Here is a 22,924-nt window from a genome sequence, read left to right as displayed (position 1 = left end):
TGAATGCAAATGGAGAATATGGAAAATAAACTAATTTCCTCAAATAAGAAATGAGATTTTAAAATTATTTTTAAATTAGTAACAAGTTTTTAAAATTATTTTTCTTATTGAGCACTGGCATTGAATTTACAGTATGGGACATGGAGTTTCACAACAAGAAAACTTATTCCTCTTTCAGTTCTGATAATGATAGAAAACTGTATTTTGTACATGAACTTACAGATTCCTTATTTTCTGTTATTACCTTTTCAACATAGTTATTACTTATTTGTGAAGATTTTTTTTTAATGAAAGTAGTTTTAATGTAAACCTAGATAGATTCTAAGTTTGCAACTTAGAATCTAGAATTTGGAATACAGTTTGAGAATGCTTTTACCAAATTCGTAGTTCTAGAAGTGAGGTTTTGTCTATTTTTATAGAACATAAAAAACTGTTTAAAAAGTCACTTGGAGAACAAAAGACCATTATTTAATTTAGAAGTCAAATTATTTATTTAATCTGATATATCTTCATGCCACAGATCTCATTTGCTTTGAAATCAGTTTCTGAGACAGGCTGAGTTAATAACAAGTTGCTTTGGAGAAGACATATTTTAAAATTGCCAACCATTTTCATTTCAAATTTAGCAAATATTTATGTAAGGGTTCACAATACATTCACTGGATAAAATCCACTTCATATTGGAAATAAAATATTTATAATAATATAATATTTTATATTATTATATATATATTTAAATCTGATGATTACAAATAACGGCTCTTCCAATGTAAGTTTACTTACCATATCCAATAGGCAACAAAATTTTCCATGTACAGTCTAAGTTACTAGGGTAATTTCCAGGAAAACCTGGGCTCAGAATAACACCAGCCATGTTTGTCAGTGTTCCACCACATTTAGCTATTAAAAACAAAAAGAAAATCACAGTATCTTTTATTAATATTATTTCTTAGTATTTGACATATGCTTAATTCAAAATGGATTTTCCATTTTGTTCCCATGACCCAAAAGCAGTGAAATTTATCATAGTCAAAACACTCCTCATGAAGGAGGAAAAAAAAAGGATGCAATTCAGAGCAAAATTTTCACTTAAGGTGATATGTTCACTGTAATATAACGACAACTGTGTACTTGCAGATATAGACTGGGCAACCCATTGTCTCAGCTTGGCAATTACTATTAAAAAGGCCTGGTGCTATGTTGAGATATGTTTCACAATCAGAGAAACAAATCTGGAATTAAACTGAATTATGATCCCAAATCATGACGTAGCAACAAACCTATTACTCAATATAACCAAAAATACACTTGAATTTAAAAACAAACAAGCAAATAACCACCCCCCCCCACAGTTTTTGCTTTATTCAGAAAGAAGATAGACTTGCTGCATAACAGAATAATTCTTTGCTTTCTATTGGTATTTTTCTATTCAGCAAATTCATATGTTTGGAAATTGAAAACCCACTTGCATCATTTAGGATGATATAAAGCTAAGCCATAAATATGTGAAGCAACCTGCAAAAAAGTGGCTGAGTTTACACATACACTAGGACAGTAATATGAAGTAAGAATAACTTCAAAAAATCAAATTCTAATATTGCAATTTAAATTTATTATTTGAGGAATCATTACTTTAAAGCCTGTGAGTCTTCATGCCAGGCATTACATTGACACATGATCTGATAACACAATTGTGATACTGTGATATTGTCTGCTGTAATAATTATACTGATTTCCGCTTTCATTCTATAAAAATCAACATTTTAAGTGTTAGAGGTGAGAGAAGAGGGAGGGTTATGTTTTAAGGGTTTCTTTGTTTTCTTAAGAGTATTTTAGCTCCCAGGATAGCACAATTTCATAATTCAAGGAGCTCAATGTTTTCAAGAAGGAGCTATATTTAGTATGCAAGGTGAAACATAAGGTTACCATAAAAAGAAAAAAAACAACAAAAGTGCCCAAAGCCTAAAACACCTCTCCTTGAATAAATTTTTCATTTCTAAAACTGTTTGGAAGGAAATTCACTGCTTCCATATAAATCAAAATTGGCTCCTTATGTAGAACTTGACAATACAAAATAATGTATGTGCTCAACTTGACAAGGAATATTTAAAATTATTTCACATTAGTGTTGTTCAGTATCATCCCAATATTTTGAATTTCTCTTAGATGTGAAACTAATACAAACAGCTTTTGCTGATTGAATATTAAAATTAAAAGCATTCACTGAAGAATGTATTTCAAAGCAGATTATTCAGGAAAAGCTAAACAATGGTTAACATATGTGTTTCCTCCTTTGCCCACTCTCACAATATCTTTTTAAAAATAACATTTAACCATTTATAGATGAAAAAAAATCTTTTTTCCTCCCCATATTTCATAGATACAAATGGAAACTCAAAAAAGTTTTGAATGAAGCAGAATTAAGGTGAGGAACAATGGGCATGACAAGGTCAGGAGTTTCTTGTGACTGATGGTCAGAAAACTGAAAACAAGTTTCCATACCAATGCAGAGAGGAGACGGATAGTTCCAGCGTCGAACTGTTCCTGGCATACAAGAAATATGAGACCGGCCCTGTTTGGAAAGGGCAAAACATCAGATTACAGATACTCATTTATGGGACTTTTCTGAAAGACAGAGCTGCACAGAACCTCTTGGATGATCTAATCAGTGTATGTTCTTATTTTATCCAACTACATAATAATTTCTTGAATGAAACTCTATTTTCAAATAGTTCAGGTTTTATGTTCTTATTTTTCTGCTGGATAAATATTCTAAAACACCTTTCCTCTGGTAACTTGAAAATTTCTTAAAAGTAGATGCAGCTAACTATGTGCACTCATATGGTCTGATTAGTTCACTGCCTGTTTCAATTCCAGTGTATTCCATCTACAGTGCAAGCACAGTGGTTGAGTTTTACACTGCAATCTGTAGTGAATCAGCCATTGCTCTGTGTGATTACTACAGACACAGAGAGGAATTTGTTCCTCATCTACTTCCTACAGATGTTCAGTGTGGACCATGCCAAGCCTGTCATCAACAAATAGCAGCAGGCCTTGACCTCTCACATGGCCTCACAACATGACCCACTGCATTCATGCAACATCTTGACACACAGCTGTAGAAATACAAGTGCCTCTTTATATAGCTGTCATGTTTAATTTACTCCATCTATTTTTAAGAAAAATCACAAGAAGAAAGCAGACTCATGGTGGCAGGAAGTAAATCAAGACATATCTGTAACTTGCACAGTCTAATCCCACATACCTCAGGGTGACTGCCTAGGACCAAAATGCTCCCTTCTTTGTTTTCCCTAGGAACAGTTCAAACTGGGAACTTAACAGTAGCACAAAAAGTCTTCTTTTTTGTCAACTCTGTCCTTTGAGATACTCAGACTACACATTCTGCTGCTGAAATGTGAAAGCTGAATAAACTGGCAGGATTGAGAGCAACTGATACAAAGACTGAGACATGGGACTGAGAACAAGATTAAGTTTCTATTTTGATCATTTGGCTGTACAAACTCGTGCTAGTCACTTAACATCCCTAGTTTATTTTTATCAGGTGTATTATGAGTCTAAAATTTAGTAAGGCAGTGCATCTAATCAATATTATATGAAGATTTATTTGAATATTATTTGTCCATAGCAATCATAATCTCATAATAATAAGAAAAAGAATGAACAGGTAAACTGCAGCAAAAGAAAATCCATTTGATGACATTTCTTCTACACCATTTGGAATGCTTACATTCTACTTTGAAAAAAAATCATATAGAAATGCATGGAATAAAACTCCTTTAATTAATTATTTAGTTAAGTATATTTAGGCAATCATGTTTGAAAGTCAAACTGAAATACATCCAGAAAATTACTTGGAAGGAAAAAAGGATCAGTTGTCACTAAAATAATGAAAAATAAATTAGTCTTTTTTTTCTAAAAACACTCCAATTTGATAATGCAATAAAATTCTTTTTCTTAAAAGCTACATTTTTAAAGGAAAAAAAATGCAAGCACTTACTGTGTCATCTTAGTTACTTGCAAAATGGATGAGGTTTTGAATAATGTATTTAATGCAATATTCCCTGTTTTACTCCCTCTTTTTAGTCTTCCAAGATTGCATTGTTTTACTTTATTCTCTTTTTCTAGTTTTCTGTGATTGCATGTCTCTGATGTGAGTCAAGGGGGAAGCCGTAATATAACTACCACAGTCAGGAAAAACATAAAATAGCCTATAAAGGATCTTTTGAAAAATAAAATTAAATTATTCCTCTAGCTTCAAGCCTTTTTCCAAGAAGAGTACACTCTGATTTCAGTCTTTTAAAGTTCCCTCCTGTGGGGAGGCACTTAATCCTACAGCTAGTAATTACCTTTCTTACGCATCTCCAGGTAGTAGTTTGAGCTCTATGACTTTTCTGGTAAGTCTCAATTATAAACTAATCCACAGCTGATTGTTATTGCTAGCTGTGAATATGTTCTCTAAAGATTGAGGATAAATTCACAGATAAAGAGAAAAAAATATATTATGAGAAGCTATGCTGGTCTATATTTGTTCAATAGAAAACATACTGTGCTTCATAGAACACTATTTTCATTATTATTTCTTTTGAATTTGGATCCTATTTTACTTGTCCTGTCTAACATGCTATATATATAGATATGTATGCACTTTCTTACAGCAGAGTCCATATAGCATAGCAATTCTCATCAATATTTTGGAAAGATTAAAACTCTTTTCTGTTGAATTCTGTTGAATCTATTGAATACTCAAGATCTTTGTTTTACACTTTGAACAAGCTCATGAAACTAGTTTTTACATATGTCAGCTTCTACAGCTAGTATTAAATTTTTAGATGTATTGAAAAGAGGTTTACAGTTGGAATATATACAGTTAAGGAACAATATGCTATGAAATTTTAAGAAAGTATTTAATAATAGAATCACTGTAAGCATACAGAAAAAACTCCAGTTAGTCGCATGAAAGGGCTACAGATAAGACCTGCATATAGACAAAAGATATGGGATTGTTATAGTGATATACACAGTGTATTGAAGTTTAGCTTTAATACAGAGGAGAGATTTTTTGTGTGCAGCTCTCGTCTTCACGAATGCATCATTATGTTATACTAATACTGCATTTATGAACTCACATTCTGATTGTTTTGTAAGTAAGAGTAGATCCAAAACATCAAGCCAGGGCTAACAGTGTGTACCTTCAAAAAGCTTCCTGTACTTATTCCAACCACTTCTGAAGTATTCATATTCTACTGTTATCACTCCACATCAATATTGCACCAGTACTATTTTAAGTATGGACAGAATATTTGATGAGGTTGTATCTTAAGCATGTATTCATTTCTAATCCATGTAATTAAAAACTGAGTAATTATGCCCTTTTTTCAATATGCAAGATTTAGATATTTCTAATAGTTGAAAAAGATAGGGATAGAAGAGTCTGCAATATGATGGGCAATACAAGTGGAGTGACTAAATCTAAGCAGTTTAAAGTTTGATACATGTGTTAACCTTTTGATATCACTGATGAAGGATGATACTTTAAGAGTAAAGCTCCTGTTCTAACATGAAATCTTAGTATGAATCAGTCCTTGGAGGAGTATGGCTGATAATCTCTAGTGTCACAATGAAACAGCTGATTGAGATTTGATAGCTGTTTTTTTTATATTAAATTCTGTTACATGTTATTCCATCTCCATAGGAAACCATTAGTATAGGCTTAGTTTTTTCACTTTTTTCCTATCAAATCACTGCTATGAGCTTAGCCATAAATCAGATGTTTGCCTAAATGTATTTCAGTCATAACAGCTCAGAAGCAGTGACCTGGATCACAGCAGTGAAGCACTAAACAAACACCTTTTGGCAATTATATGAACAGCAATTATATAACAGCCCTACCAGCAGATCTTGATCCTTTCATCATAAAGTGGAACTGAATAAAAAGAATATATAGAGAATATAAAGAATTACATGTAACTTTTCTACAAATATTGGAAATAGGAACCTTTCTCCAAAAAAAAAAAAAAAAAAGGAAAAAAAGGAAAAAAAGGAATTACTTTTTTTTTTTAAATCCAACAACTCTCAAAATACAATTATATTTATTGTTGTGTAACCAAGTTTATTGCAGGCTGACTTCCAGATAGATTCTGCATTGAAATAGACTGTCCCGAGTCTACAGATGAATAATGCTAAATTTAGCTCAATGAATACAAAAAAGCCTTAAAAGAACATATAAGCTACATCTATACTAGTGGAAGTGTGTGGGATTGAGTGCAAATGCACAGTGCTTTGTATATATACCTCCTTAACTTCTTTCTTCTAAATTAATCTCAAAAAAAGTGCCATGATGCAAACTGCCTGTGAGGAATAGTTTCTGACTTGAAATAATTACTACTGTTATATTTCAGCTAGGCCAAAAGCATGACAGCACCCCATTTCAACAAATAAATAGTGCTGAAGATGAAATATCAGTTCCCATATCTTTGCCTCAGCTACAGCAACATAGGTATAGACACATAATATGTCCTTTCATCATTTAGTCAGTTTAATGCTACTTTGAAATAAAAAAACTGTTAATGGCTCAATAGTGATCTGTAAATTAAAGTCTGAATCTATTTTGGTGTCAATTTTTAATGACAGAAAATCCTTCTGAAGGAATCATGTCAGAAAAATGTTATCAAATCTCTCATTTCTTACTGACATGCTAACTACAAGTGATACTGTAAGGGACGTATGAAATAGAGAAAATAAAGTTAAAAACTTCAAAATTAATGGGTTTATACCATTAGGTATTTTCAAAATAACATTAATTTTGAAAGAAAAAACACTTAAGTAGTTCATATATGAACAATCAGCTGGCTTTTAAGTAACCCACAAACTGTTAAATAAGCAATGAGCAGTCAGGGTAGATGGAGAATCGGCTTTGTTGTGCTCAAGTTGAATCTTTTCTAATTAGCAGGATACTAGTATAACAAAATCCTTCTTTGCTATGGATATGAAATGCTCCCAATGCAGGTTGTTTCATGTCATGTAATAAAAGTAAAGAGAATGAATTAGTTAAAATACTTGGCCTATACCTGCCATGCATGACTGAAAAGGTAAGCATATTCCTGGCCAGCTAGAGAGACATTTCACATGCATGTGTTCCCACAACCAGCCTAGAGGTAAGATGTTTAGTCTGAATCCTACAAGAATTTTAGAAGAATGGTAAGAAATATGGAGACCAAAGGAATATCCTATATATGTTGTGGGAACAAACACTGAATTGGCAGTCCTCAGATGGGGAACTTTATCCTTGTAAGGAACAGAAGTTGTGATGCTTTGCCTCCTCTGATACAGGTTTTACATAATCTTGGTTGGGACCTATTACCAAGCAAAAGATTCTGAACTCAGGTGTTCTCAATGTATTTTACGAGTGGTGGATTACATTTAAACAAATTAGAGAAACTAGTGAGGAAAGAAAAAAGCTTTTATTATTAGATTTACAGAGTGCTGAAAAATTTACAAAGAGCACCTCAATCATATGTCTACCATGGGAAACTAAACCAGTGTGTGAACAGAGAACATCCCCAATCAGTGAACTAATTTCTAATACTTTTCCATGAAAGATTTTCAAGAGTAGATTTAGCATTAATAAAATTTACTTAGAAATTAAATTCCACAATTCCTGAGCAGAATGTGAAATCCCACACTGTATTTCTACATTGAAATTTCACCTAGATAAATCAATCCCTCAAAAGGAAAAAACACAGTACTCTACAGTATAGTATATAACAATTTTCTAGAGAAAACGTTTTATCCATGTTATTTCAATGTCCATTTTGATGGCCTTTACTGCTCAATAGTATGTTGATCTAAGACAAAATTTCCCAGTCCAGATTTATTGAGGGACAGAAATGCCACACATTTGAGCACTCACACAAGCTCTACCTAAATCATCTCTATGTACATACTACAGATGCTTCATTAGAATATGTTTTGGACAGGTCTCTTGGCATTTTATTGCAATCATTCCACGGTGTATTATTCAAAGGAGAAAAGAAAGAAATAAATACCTGTAATGTATATCCTGGCTCACACTGAAATGACAAAACATCATTCACCATATATCTATCTCCTGATTTGATCCCATTGCTAGGAATTACTGGTTCTGGACAGGCAGCAAGGCCTACAGCTGGAAAAAGTAAAAACAAAGATTGAAAATCATAGATAAGTGGACAGCAGGTCTTCATTGATATTCTCTGCCTTAATGAATTCTTTCTACAGAATTATGGGTGTTTAAGAAAACATTAATTAAAAAATCATTTCAACAATAAACAGCAATTTTGTTTAAAACACAGAAGTTTTCAGAACCGTTCTACAGAATACGAGTGGTATGGCTGAAGCAGAAAGATTATACACTGTGACTGTACCAGTTACTAGGTCACATCGCTATGACACACTAGGCAGTTTTATAGTCTCCAAAGCAGTATTGTGATTTTAGTTTGTTAAAAAGCCTGGGTTTTATTTGTTTGCTCATTTTGGTTTATTGGGGTTTTTAATCCTTTATTATCCTTGTGAAGGAAGTGGAGAGAGAGAGGGAATATACTTTATGCATATTCTCTATTTTCAACAATAAATTAGCAGAATTTATTGGTGGTTCCTTATTTTTTGGCAACTCCATGGACTATAAAGAAGTTTAGACATTGACATTTAGTACTTGAACCCAAAACTAAGTCTTTGCATAGGAGTCACTGAATAGTCTGTTCTTAATTATTTTTAAGCCAGGTCTGAGAAAACAAAAGATTAGTGTAACAAAGATTCTCCATGATCAGTAATTTCTCAAATTTGTTTAAAACTAATTTGGCAACCTAAAGTACAACATTCTGCTTTTTATCAAGTACATATCACTTTTTTTCCTTGTGTGCTATCTAAGGAGTTTGCTAGTCAGCACTATAGAAAATTAAATATTAACTTTTCCAAGTGAAAATACTCCAAATGAACAAGACAGTTGACAAATGGGAGATTAGATTAAGTAATTCTGTGCTTTGAAGATTTTCGTTGCAAACACAAGGACCAGAAGAATCAATTTGTAAGTTCATGTTCTGACAAGAGAATCTCATTCCCCTTAAAATGTGAAAAACCTTTTGTGAAGTCAAATATCAGTCTAAAATACAATTTTAATTTTTAACTTATTTATTTATTAGAGAAAATTACTCCTGAAGCATCATTATGTAGTTTTTATGTTTTATGAAAATATGATTGGTAGAAGCCAAAACAGAATGGAAATTATTTCCATAATGTGTGAGAAGATATTTTGAGAATTTATTAGCACAAAATTCTGTAAAGAGCAGAAAAACATGATACTTTACTGAATGTGATCCTGTGTATCCTTCAATTCAGTTGTGTGAAAAAGAAACCTGACTACTACTCTCAATATCTTACTATGAAATCTAACCTGTTTGGTGATAGTATGTGCAACTGGACTGTATTTAGTACAGAAACTACATTATATTTGACTTTATTCTGATATGTGACATGTTAGTCTACTGTTCCAGATGGTTCATCATGAAACAATATCTGATATTATTCACTGAGACCCTAGCTTTTCTAGGGAAATACAATTTTCTTACAGGTAATGTTGATCACACATTTTCCTACAGACATGGTTTTAACTTTATATCATAAACCTTTATGCATGTACTTTTCATCACTCAAATATTAATGCCTTACAAATATTAAATGCACAAATTAAAATTTCATACAGTTCTAATATTTTTCGAGTTTTAGCTGAAGTAAATATATTTTTCCTAATAAAGCACATGGAAGTCTGAAATAGCTTTTATACTTCCACAGGAAACTGGGATTACTATGCTTTTTTTTTTTTTTTCTTTCCTGATATTAAGTTCTATGGTCCTGAATGTTCCTTGTTAGTCCTGTGGCCTTGAGTTTTAATGTATTTCACTTTTATCAGGAATGAAGATAATGACAAGCCATTCTAATTCTGAGTGAAAACCATCAAGGTATGAAGTATAGTTTTCATAATAAATGATGCAAGAGGGATAAAAAAAATTTCAAATTAGCAAATAAAGAATTATTTAATAGTTGCAAATAATGGGACCTCCCTGAAGCAGTTATTTTGTCTACTGGAATGTATAAATCAGGAAACTATCTAAAAGTACTTTAAAGATTTTCAGAAATTTCTATCACAGAATTTACGAATTTTGATATTCTTCCAATATAATCAACTTTCAAATGATGTTATGGTGACTTTACATGGCCACTAGGAATCTCATGTGTCATCACTATGTGGAACTGTAATGTTCTAAATAACCATGAAGATATTATCATTAACTTCAATGGTTTGGGTTTTGCTGCAGGTTAACTAGTGCCATTCTTTTGGTCAATCAGTCTGTATTTTACAGTACCATAAATGTATTTGTGTCTGGAAAGTTCCTTTGAATATAGGTACTAAATAGCTGTGATATGCATCCACACAAACTGTTTCAGCATTAAGTGACGTGTAATGCCTCATCTCAGTAATTCAAAGTACCATATGCAGACTGCTGTTCACTAATTTGTGAATCCAGCATTCAGATGCAACTGAAGAAGATCAATGCTTATTTCTGCATTTTCTCATCTTTCTTTCTCTTGAACAGAAAATAAAATTTAAAAACATCTGCTTCAAGATCACTGTTTTTAAATAAGTAAGCACCTAACAAAGTCACCTAACAGTGACTAAATTGCTTACAGATACCAATCTACTTGCTGAATTCTCTGAATATAAATTTAAGGTTCAGTCCCTGTCATCAAGAAATTTTTATTTTGGAACTCAGCATTCCTGTATGTTGAGAGTAACAGGGCTGCAGACCCTGTATGAATAAAGTTACTTTTACATATTTTTCTGAGTTACAGAAACAGCTTTAACAGTGTCTGCATAGCAACACTAATAATGTGCTTGTTATATATCTCATTCCATCATTGGTCAAATAGCATACAGAATTTAAACAGACTATGATCAATCAAAAATCTTCAAATTAACTTTCTGTGTAACTGATATTGTAGTATACTATGTATTTATCTTTAATAGATTCTAATAATTAGGTTAAAATTTTTTTTCTGCTAGCTTCTTATACTTTTCATAACATTTTGTATATACTACTTCTTTGGTCTGAAAAATGATGCAAATTATAGAATATTCTATCAGAATGTCATAAAACACTTTGCCTTTCTTTGATATACCTGATATTAAGAAGCAATATAACTATCCCAAAAGAAAGAGAAAATTGAAAGCAGAATCAAATACTGAATTTGATTAATACTGAATATATAATATAAATACTAAATAAATATAATATTAATACTGAATATATAATATAAATACTGAAATATTCTGAATCCTCAAATCTCTGTTATTCTAACCATTCCATAATACTAGCCCAGTGTAGTTCAAAAATTCATTTAGTTAGAACAGGTCCAAACATCAAAAGAATGCTTGAGAGAAAGCAAACGAAGTCTGGTATCTGAGGACAAACTTGGAATCTTAAATATTCAGAAACTCAAAAAATACATTATTAAACTAAGTTGTATGTGAACAGTCAGTAATACAGGGAAAACATGTTAAATGTCAAGTCCAAGCAATCAGAAAGGAGCAAGGGTTTCTTAAGTGCATGCTTTTCAGAGCCCAGCTTCTGCTATGCAGTACAAAATAGAACACATCAATGTCAAGAGTGATAACCCTCTCCCTGACCTTCTTCCACTTACTGTTTGCTAAACACTTTCTTGACTCTGCTGTGGCATAAGACAAATATGCTTTATTTACAAAATTATATCCATGCCTACAATTACCTCATATTCTGTCCAAACATCACTGCCATCGCTGGCAGAAAGAAAATCCTTGCTGGCATATCTGACAATGTGAATGCCCATTAGTGTCCATTTCAGAAAGCTGAGAACTGGACAACACAAGAATGTCTTGACAGCTGGACCAAAAGTCATCAGGCTTTCTTTTTTGAATTCTACATTCCTCCCACCCTATGCAGCTAATGTAAAACATATTATGCTTTACTATATTACAAACATCAAGCTGGAGTGAATTGTTCTTTCCATTTTGATAATGGTGGATATCAAATCCAAGCTGTCCCTTTCAAAACTTCATGCTTCAGACACCAGCCTAGAAAATGTCTTCATCTCAAAGAGTTACTGCAGAGAGGTCAGATTCTTGTCAACATCTAGTAAGTTGCACAGATATGCTGACAGGATCAGGACCTGCTAAATTAAAAATGGCATGTTTATGATTCACACCTGCTGTAACACAGGGAAACAGAAAAGACTTGCACTGAAGAGCTACATTAAAATCCAAATTGCATGAAAGATCTTAAACTCGACCTGTGAAATACAATATTGGAAGAATATATTGCTACCTGGAAGAATATATTTTCTTCTCTTCTAGTCTGATTTTTATCTTTCAATTTATTAGATATCTTCATGACAGAGAAGTACTACAAAAGACAGTCAATTTCTTTCTAGTCCCCTTACCAGTGAATCCTTTATTTCAGCTGCCAAGAAACTTTAACACTTGAAAAGACATGATAAAGTGGCTTCAGAAAAGGAAATGTTGGTTAAAAGTAAGCTTATGTTCTCATACATATTCCATCGTCTTGGTATAGCAGTAAACTAAAAGCTTACAAAATGAGTGATGCTGACCTGTGCCATATATCCTAATTCAAAGTAATAGAGCTAGACACTATTAAAATACCGATTGCATAAAAGAACATTTTTACTGAAAAATTTAATTCTAATCCCTAAATTTGGAGAGATAGATAGATAGATAGATAGATAGATAGATAGATAGATAGATAGATACTTATAGACATTTAAAAAGGTGGCCTAAACCTATACATCAATATTCTGCATATATTCAGTTTTTACTAAAACAAACAACTTTAACTGAGAAGTTCAAGCAGCATGCTGAGAAAAACACTGATTATTTCCAGACTTTTTATTTTTTCATTTGTTTGAATATTAAGGAAAACACTTAAACTATCACTGAATAAATAAGTGAGATTTTAAGACCAAGCTTAAAAGATCAGTTGCCACAAATGCAGTGGAATTAAACAGGCACATTTCCAGAACAAACAATTTGGATAGTTGATTCCTTCATTCATTAGATTAAAAAGTAATTCAATCAAATAACAGGGATATTTATTCTTCCTACTGTTGTACATACTAGGAATGCAACAAAACACTCTTTGATTTGACTTGCTGGTCATAGTGAAAATAATTATGTTTGGCATTTATTCTAGCACATGCATATGAAGGATTAGTTAAATTATTATTTCTCATATTTTCTACAGTAACCTGCTGCATATTTTACTGTTTTGTTAACCATAGGTTGCTGCAACCATCTCAAAAATCTACAGTCCTTCTGAAATAGCAGGAAACATCAAACAGCAGCTCTCAACAATACCTACAATACTGTTGTCACCAGAAGGAATTTTTTCTAAGGCACTGACCAATTATTTATTTTAATATGAGTTTGTGTATCTGACTTGAAAAACAAAACAAAACCAAAACAAATGAAAGAGCAAAATAAACAATGAAATAACAATGAAACAAAGGGGAAAAAACCTACGTCATCAATCTGACCATAGCATGCAAATTCAGTAGACCACTTAACCAGAGCAAATGAAGTTTTACAGTCTTAATGTCTAACATAAAAACTTCCTAAAGTAAATGACAAAGTTATATTATTCGCCTTAAGACTTGTGTGTTTTTGAAGGCTACAAAGGAAACCTATGCACTGCCTAGATTAGACATAGACTTAGGTTTGCAGGAGCTGACAGTCTAGATCCTTCCCATGAAAATAAAGACATACATAGAAAAAAGCTGCAAATGGACAGGGCAAGAGAAAGGCATTGTTAAAAGAAGAAAATGCTTCAAGAAATAAAACTATTCTTATTCAAACATTTAAATTATCTTGAAATATTTACGATTTGAATAAGCTTTCATCAGTGGCTGAAGCTTTTATAAAGTATTTATGGATTTCTATAAAGTTACTTCAAAACAATATACAGTGTGGAATATAAGATATGTGATCAAGTGATAGCAAACTAAATATATCGTGCTGAAGTAAAGTTTTTCCTAACATAGTGATCCAAACCCAAGCATATTTCTAGCATTTACACTGGTGAAATATCTTCTAAGTAGAAATACGTCTCCATTTATTCTAAAATATGATGTGCAAGTTGTAGAGGCATAATTTTTATTGTGAGTAAACAATTTAGTAACGACTTAGGACACTCTCCTCTGTTGTGCCTTGTTCCTTAGAATTTCTTCTGGGATGAAAGGAATGTTCCTAAATAATTCTCACTTTCTATTGCTGTAATTAAGACTTTTTATATAAGGACATCAGGGATCTGCAGAATACTGTAATGGTTAGTTTAGAGCAGTTTCACCTACTACTCTGATTTGTAATTTATGTAAAAGGTATGGCTAGATGGAACACTACTAGGTCCACTTTATATCTTCTATCCCTGCTGTAGACTGCTGATGTAGGATTTGAATTACAAATTTGGACTCAAGGTGCTGAACAGCTTCTTATTGTGAATTGATTGTTTTTGTTAGTATGTATAGTAGGAAAGCTAATTGTCTTCTCTCTAATTCATGTCTTCCCCCTGGAGAAGTAATTATATCACAGACTCAAAAATATGCTGATTTGGAAGGGACCCAAAGGGATCATCAAATCCAACACTTGGCCCTGCACAGGACACCCCAAGAGTCACATCACGTGACTGAGAGAATTCTCCAAACACTTGCTGAGCTCTGTCAGGCTTGGTGCTGTGACGACTGCCCTGAGGAGCCTGTTACAGTGTCCAACCACCCTCTGTGTGAAAAATCTTTTTCTAATATCCAATCTACACCTCCTTTGGCATAATTTCAGGCCATTCCCTTGGATTCTGTCATCGGTCAACAAAGAGAGGAGATCAGGGTCTGCCCCTCCTCTTCCCCTCACAAGAAGCTGTAACTGCAGTGAGGTCTCCCCTCAGTCTCCTCCAGGCTGAACAGACCAAGTGACCTCAGCTGCTCCTCATACAGCTTCCCCTGTATGAGAAGGGGAAGGCTTTTCACTGTCCTCATGGCCTTCCTTTGGAAACTTTTTAATAGCTTAATGTCATTTTTAGGAGTTGATTGTCCTGCTCTACTCTGCCCCGGTATGGCCTCACCTTGAGTACTGTGTGCAGTTTTGGGCATCACAATATATAAATTAAAGTGTTAATTTTATATTTAATAAATTAACTGTTTCAGGACTAACATTAACTTACTGGGTGTTTGCTTAGGAAAGGTTTTAGTGGTCTTTGTTCTAACAATTTATCATTCTTGTTATGTAAGGAACAGTGAGTACACGGCAACATTCTCTACACTTCCTACTCAGGTAATATTTTCATAGAATCATAGAATAGTTCAGGTTGGAAAGGATCTTAAAGATCATCTAGTTCCAACCCCCTTGCCATGGGCAGGGACAGCTTTCACTAGACCAGGCTGCTCAGAGCCTAATTCAATTAATCCCCTAAGATTTAAAACAAAGCTCATTTACCTAAATAATTGTCTTGAAATGTTTTAAATGTGATGGATGTAGGTAGCCATGAATTTGGGAACTTGCTCAGTTTCTGTGTTCCGTCACACAGAGAGATATACTGTACTCCTACTAGCCCTGCAGAGACCACGTAGCCAAGCAAAAAAAAAACCTTTTCTTTCCTGTCAGACTGTCAACAGAGTAGCTAACTAAGCTCTGAATGCTCAATATTGCTACCTTGACATGTACTGAGGTGCACTTCTAAGAAACACTGACCCTGAAATATTAGCACCACTGAAGTCCAATAGATGCTTTAAAAGAGCACAGTGGGGAAATTGGCAATTAAGAGACAAACAAAAGTATAACTCTAAGTGATTTTACTTGTTAACAGAACAGGGTTTTTTTCAGGAGCTGTGTTGCAGAGATAATAAAACTGATACAATAAAATATAAACATATCATATGTTCATTCTATGACTTTCTATAATTAATGTATACTTCTTTATGCTTCATATGGAATTATATTTTCACTGTAGGGCAAAAAGAAATACTGGAGGAGGAAAAGTGGTGTAGGAGGAGGAGTCCCCAGACAAAAAAAACCTTAAACAAACAAGCAGACAAAAAACCCCAACTTTCTCAAAATAGTATATTCCAAAAACATTCCTACAGAGGTAATATTCGTATTTGCATTCTATATCACCACTAGAATGACTGTATTAAAATAACCCCTACAACATACTTGCATATAAATGCTTGAACTATGCAATTAAATGAAAACATAGGACTGTCTTGTGGCTACAGACGTATTCAAATATTTATTATTTGAAATAAATAAGAGAAACTAGTCTTTTGAAATTCTGTGCAGCTTTATATTTTCCTTACAAATTTTTATCTCAATCCTAAATAGAACTTATTAAAAATAATCCATGTTTATTTACTTATGTGTACTTCTTCAAAACATTAAAAATAACATTACTATTTTTAGATATTATTATTGGACTCAATGAAATATAAAAGCTAACTCCATTTTCAAGAAAATTCTTGAATGGCCTTTGAAAAAAGAGAGGATGCTTCAAAAATTATAAGGAATTACTTTGTGACCTTCATCGAAGCACTCATCAGACCATCAGCTCATCATAGTACTTTATAAATAGTAGACTATTCTTAGCAATACCTATTTCCAATTAAAATCACATGAGCTATGCAAGCATATTTACTGAATTTACTATTATTCTATAGTATTTTAAGTTTTGGAGAGATGTAATAATACAAACGTGTTTGAATTAAATTTGATTATGTCAGGTAATCCACTATGTTTATAACTCCACACCTCTGTATGTTAGAAAGTTTCTCACAAAACATATAAAAAGTTTATATATAGCAGAATTTGCCATGAAAATTCTTAGATTATTCTGTTTATACCACCAGTGATTTACCAAGATAACTGTTGTGTTTTCTTGTAGCTCTGGGGTTAAAAGGCTGTTTTTTTGCAATTATAGCAATTTGTTGAGAGAAAATAATTTGAAGGAAAGGAAAGAACTACAAGGCATAAATGTATGCACACATTAATAGGAAAAAATATATTATCTTCTCTGGTTTTATCTATTTTCAAGAAGGGAAATTAACTCCTACTTTTTTTTTTTGTCACCTAAATTTCAGAACTAAGCTGAAATAAGCTAAGAAAACCCACATCAATATTAAACTTCACATTTAAAAAATGCTGTTATGAATTGCCATGTTGATTTGTCATGTGCTTCTAATTTGTGAAAGCTGCCTTCCATCAATTTAAAATGTCACTTCATTTAAAATTTCAGTTTAGTAGAAACTGCTTATACAAGCTTGGTAGTCAGGAAAGAAAAAAAAAAACAACAAACAAGCAAGCTAAAAGAATAATGTAAAATATCTGTTTCCCTTTCTATATACATGCATTTCCTAAGTAAGTTTCACAAAACAAGGAGCCTTACTTTTGTATTCCAGGTGAAAACCAGCTGCTGCCACACTAATGTCAGAGTGAAAATGAAGGTAAAGTTGATTGGAGGTGCTATTCAACAATGCTGGCACAGTTGTACCTGGAAAAAGAAAAGTTATGGAATAAACTATAGCATTCTAATCACAGTTTCATATAGAAAAGACATAACCAAGGCTGTGTTCTGCCTTGTTTTCTCCTAAAGTTGCAGGAAAAGTCTGATTACAAGCCATAACAATAAGAGACTATGTAACTACAATCAAACAAGATCCCATCATGTTTAGAGGAAACCTTATTGACTTGGACAGAAAAACAGAGATGTAAAGAGAAAAAAAAAATCACATAAATAAAGGATCTGATTATGATGACAAGCTCAACTGCCATTTTCCTGTTTGCCCATATTTGTATAAAACCTGCAATACAGAACAAAGAAGTCCAGATTTTTTACTGTGTGTAAACACCTTCCTCCCACAATAATATTTCAACCATTCATGCTAATTCAGAGGATATGACAGAAAATGAAGAAGCAGGTACAACACATTAAAAAAAAACCAAAACAACATACTAGCTTTTCCTAACTGAAATATCTATAATAAAACTGCTTGTTGTGTGTGCATCTAGGGTTATCACTAACCCTAGATATATTCTTTGCCACTGGAATTGCTAAGTCTGACAAACACTTATTACCACATAATACCATGCAACTCACATTCTACTGTCTAAAGCTGGAAGACCTACTGAGGCTAAAAATTACATCCTTTTCTATGATTACTCTCAAAGACAGTATCAAGTAGCTAATGAACTTCAGTGGTGGATGCATAAGAAAAATTCTCATTTCCTGTGGGGCATTTTCTGTTTCTAAAGTAACTGTCAGCAACCTAGGTATGAGCCTGAAACTTGGGCTTAAAAAGAACTGCTGAAAAGAATTATCTTCCTAAGTCTACAATCTAAACTAGGAACTGGCAAATACTTCTAAATCTAAAAATGAATTAAGCAAAATCTTGATATAAATTGAGGAGCTGAAAGATGAGAAGCTGGCATTTAAGGAAGTTGTTTATTGTCTGACATGGAAATTCAAAGTATCCAAATTCAGACAGTACGGAGCACTCACATCACACAGTACAGTACACATCTGTCTGGAGTACAGAAGACAGTGAAGCATCTCCCTGGAAGAAGCACTTTTCATAGTATCTGTTAAGGAAACCTCCCTGTCTGACAATTCAGACAGGGTGGTCACACTCCCACCACCAGAGACTTTCACGGCAGGGACCAGAGCCCCTTCACAGTAAGCAGCTCGAGGGATCTGATGAGCCCCCATTTCACTGCCTGCACACCCCAACTTCACAATCAGACCAGGTTTCCTCACAGATTCTACCCCAGGTCTCCTGCAGCAGAGTCCTGGATGTCTCATTCTATAAAGCCATTTATTCACAGTATACTTACACTGAAACAGCCCAAGCTGATGCTTCCAAGGGGAATCCCAAACAAAAAAACCCTAGGCTTTTGCACCCTCACAGTCTCACCACTCACAAAAGTCTCTTCCTCCCCACTCCTCAGCTCCTGCCATGTCTGAGTGTCCTATCACCAGCCTGAACCACAGGTCCCGGGGCACTTTGCTGTGCAAGGTTCAAGGCCTCTTGCCTCAGGCTGCACCACCCAGAGCTACATGAGCAGCTTGAACTTCAGCTGCTCATGCAGCTATAAGCACAAACCCTATTCCTCAACATTACCCATAAAGAATTTGAGATATATTTAAGGATGTTTAAGGTGTCCTGTAACACTGAGGATGTTAATTCATAATGACTATTAAACTCTTTAACAAACAAAAGTCACTTGGCAGTTCTGTTCCTTTGTAGGACCTGGTAACATTTAACGCCAGTCTTTTACTTCCTTAAAGGGTGAATACATTCCTTAATGTATTCTTCTTAATGAATACTTTAAGATGAGAAGTTAGATCCTATTGCACTGTGGGAAATAAACGAGGCTAGTTTTTAATTCTCATAATTGCTATATTCAGTGGAATCATTCAGGCTGGCTATTTGTCACAAATGGAATCCCCAGAGACTGATACTGGTCCCCACACATTTTCAGTATCTTCAGAAATTATTTGCGTAGTGGAATCGAAAGCACCCTCTTCAAGTTTGCTGGTGACACTGAACTGAGTGGAGGGGCTGACATGTCAGAGAGACCTGGACAGTCTGAAACAGTAGACTAGCAAGAACGGTATGAATTTTAACAGAGACAAGTGCAAAGCCCTGCATGTCTGTTAGAATAAGCAAAAGAGCCTGATACAGGCTCGGATTTGTGTGGCTGGGGAGCAGCCTTGCTGAAAGGACCTGGGACTGTCGCAGTGGACAAGCTGAATACGAATCAGCGGCACAGTGCTGCAGCAAAGAAGGCAAATAGGTTCCTGAGCTGCACCCAGAGCGGCATTACTAGCCGAGATAGAGAAGCAATCATGCTGCTCTTCTCAGCACTTGTCAGGCTTTGTGTGGATTATTTTGTCCCATTCTGGTTCTCACAATGCAAGAAAGACAAGGGCAGATTGGAGATGTCCAAAGCAGGACCATGAAGATGATCAAAGGCTGGAGAACTTACCCTGTGAGAAAAGACCAAAGGAGTTAGGTCTCACCTTCCTGTAAAAGAGAAAGCTCAGAGGGGACCTCATCACAGTATTCCAGTACCTAAAGGGCTCCTCACTTCACTGGGAGCCACAAGGAGAAGACATGGGGCAAGAGGTCCAAGATGCAAAGGGGAATGTTTCATCTTAACATTAGAAAGGACATCTTTACAGTGGGAACCACCCTGACCTGCAGCAACCACTCAGGTGACATGGTAGAGTCCCCATCACTGGAAGTTTTGAAGATACAACTGGACAGAGTGCTGGACAGTATCATCTAGGTTCCCTTTCTTGCAAAAGGTTGAACTACATGATCTTGTGAAGTCCTTTCCAGCCTGGATTGTTCTATGATTTTATGAATCTGTGATCTAACTGGAATTCTACTGTTGACTTGCTAACTTCTGCCTTTTCTGGGATTTGGTATATGAAACATGCAAGATATGTTTCTGTGTGGTAACCAGATGTAGTGTCCTAATTGTTTTGGATTTCCTTTACTGTCAATAGAGAGAAATGGTACTTAAAGGGCAGGAGCAGATATCATTGATGATAGTTTAACTATAGATATTTCCATGCTAGAGATGTGTAGATATCTAATGCTCATGTAGATGGATACCATGGCAGGATACTGGGAGTCTTACAGACTTCCTAACCTTTTGATTGAGAATCTGTAGTCTGAAAAATAGGCAACACTCCTAGGAGGCAGTAAATGCACACAGGTTTTACCTAAAGGCTTATAAAGGAATAAGGACTGATAGGTTTCCTACTTAAATGTTCCATTATGTTATTATTACAGAAGATTGTGTCCCTTTCAAGTATCAGCAATGGCAACAAAGAGTAATGTATCTCATTCCAGAGGTAAACATTACACTCAATGTGTGAAAGCCTGTGTAGCTATTTAAGAAATTTCTAGGCCAAGAATGGAGATCAATAGCCATTTTAAGCATTTCTTGGATTAGCACAAGCATACAGTATAGGTCACATTCCTACCTAATTTCTTTCTAAATTTAACTACCATCATAAGAGTAGATTCTCCAGATGCCAACCTCAATGACTACTGTATTTGTATCCTCTCTCTGTTTATGTCTATACACACATATATATATATGTACGCATTCAAAGGAGGGGTCTGTTCTACACATCATGCAGCCAATGCTATACAGAGAAGAGGGTGTGCAATGAGCACACAACGAGCTCAAACAGGTAATCTCAGTCATCCAGGAATCTTGGAAATGATTACAGACTGGCCAAAAAGACACAGACTCAGTGAATTCACCTTTCCAAATCAACTCTGAGACATAATTAGCACAATTTAGTCAGTTCTTAGTAAGTGTATACCTTTACCTCTTGAATGTGTATTTAGAAGACAGAGGAACCCACAGTGAATGAATCAGAAGATAATAGTTTCATCCAAGATTTAGTAAGAGAGAAATTTTACCACTCATGAAATCATGCCTGGAATTCAGTTTCAGTGCCACATCATTGGTTCAGTTTTGAGAACAGAAGGTTTCATATCCTCTTTACATATTCTTTCCCATGCAGAAAAATAGTTCTTCATTTTTGGTCTGACATTCATTATACAAGAGACAAATCCACAATAAATCCATGCTTCTTTATCTCCAATGAAATATTTCTAATACAAAAAGTTAGTTTTTTAAGTTTCCCTGGAAGTTAGGAAGGCTTGTAAGTTAAAGCAAGACGACACACTTATTTTGTAGAATAAGGAAGTGTTTTGAGTCTTGTTAAATAGAATATTGTTAAATGCATAATTTCATTTGTTATTTATCCAATGGGTCCAATATATTAGCCATATAATTCACTTCCAAAAGTAGATTAATTTTCATAATTTCATTTTCCCTATTGCCAATTTAGCATACACCCTTGTTACTAGCATTTAAAATAAAATGTTTTAACTCTTGGACTGGGTCTGGCTGGGATGGAGTTAATCACTGTCGGTGGTACAGTGCTGTGTTGTGGTTTTGTGACCAAAACCATATTGCTAACACAGGATGATAGAGGTATTGCTGAGCAGCACTTACACAGTGTCATGGCATTCCCACACCATCCCACCAGCGAGGAGACTGGGGTAGCCAAGAATCTGGGAGGCAACACAGCTAGGACAGCTGCCCTTAACTGACCAAAGGGATATGCCACAACTTGTGGCATTGTGTTCATCAGTAATCATTTTTTCATTTGATTCTTCATTTCCTTACTAAACCAATAGCCATCTATACTTCAAAATTTTTGAAATCACCAGAGGCAAAAATCCACCTGCTTTAGCTACATCAGAATCAGAACAGTAATCATGAGTCTGGGTTATTATTCATGGCCTAATCCCTTTCTCTTGGTTTGGTTTACAGAACACAGTCTTTCTATAAAAAAAGTCTCATATAAAAAAAGAAAAAGTGTATGTGCTTGGTGTACATTTTAAACAACTAATTATGTGGGGGGTTTTATATTCCAGTTGTATTAAATTGGTTGGTTCTGTGAGGTCTGGTGAGTTTAGATGAAGATTGAATGCTTCATCTTTTTCATGAGAAAGGCAGGCTAATAAGGATAAGTTAAGTCAAAGCTATCAAGGGAAGCTCCTTGAATGTCAGTACCAATTTATATCCCTGTATCTCCTCTATGTGAGGAGCAAGAAAGAGAAAAGAAATTATTTTTTGAAAGTATTATCAATTAAATTCCACTAATCCAAGTTTAACATTTTAGTGCCCTATTTTCTTCTGAAAACCTCTTTGAATTTGAATATTGACATGCTTACTCCACCCGAAGTC

At 34.2% G+C, this 22,924-nt stretch overlaps 1 protein-coding gene across 1 annotated transcript in view; it reads right to left on the bottom strand.

Annotated features, from left to right (window-relative positions):
• CSMD1 (CUB and Sushi multiple domains 1) overlaps window positions 1-22,924 on the bottom strand; it is a 1,092,714-nt gene that overhangs the window by 123,743 nt on the left and 946,047 nt on the right. Inside the window, exons 37-40 of the mRNA XM_053939637.1 lie at window positions 17,529-17,633; window positions 8,067-8,185; window positions 2,503-2,572; window positions 784-900 (exon numbers count right to left, since the gene is read on the bottom strand). Of these exons, the coding sequence (XP_053795612.1) occupies window positions 784-900; window positions 2,503-2,572; window positions 8,067-8,185; window positions 17,529-17,633 (411 nt within the window). The remainder of the gene's footprint in view (window positions 1-783; window positions 901-2,502; window positions 2,573-8,066; window positions 8,186-17,528; window positions 17,634-22,924) is intronic.

This window comes from Vidua chalybeata, chromosome 3 (genome assembly GCF_026979565.1).
Source record: "Vidua chalybeata isolate OUT-0048 chromosome 3, bVidCha1 merged haplotype, whole genome shotgun sequence".
Taxonomy (NCBI): Eukaryota; Metazoa; Chordata; class Aves; order Passeriformes; family Viduidae; genus Vidua; species Vidua chalybeata.
Note: the sequence above shows the minus strand (reverse complement) of the source record. Positions and strands in the feature narration are given on the sequence as shown.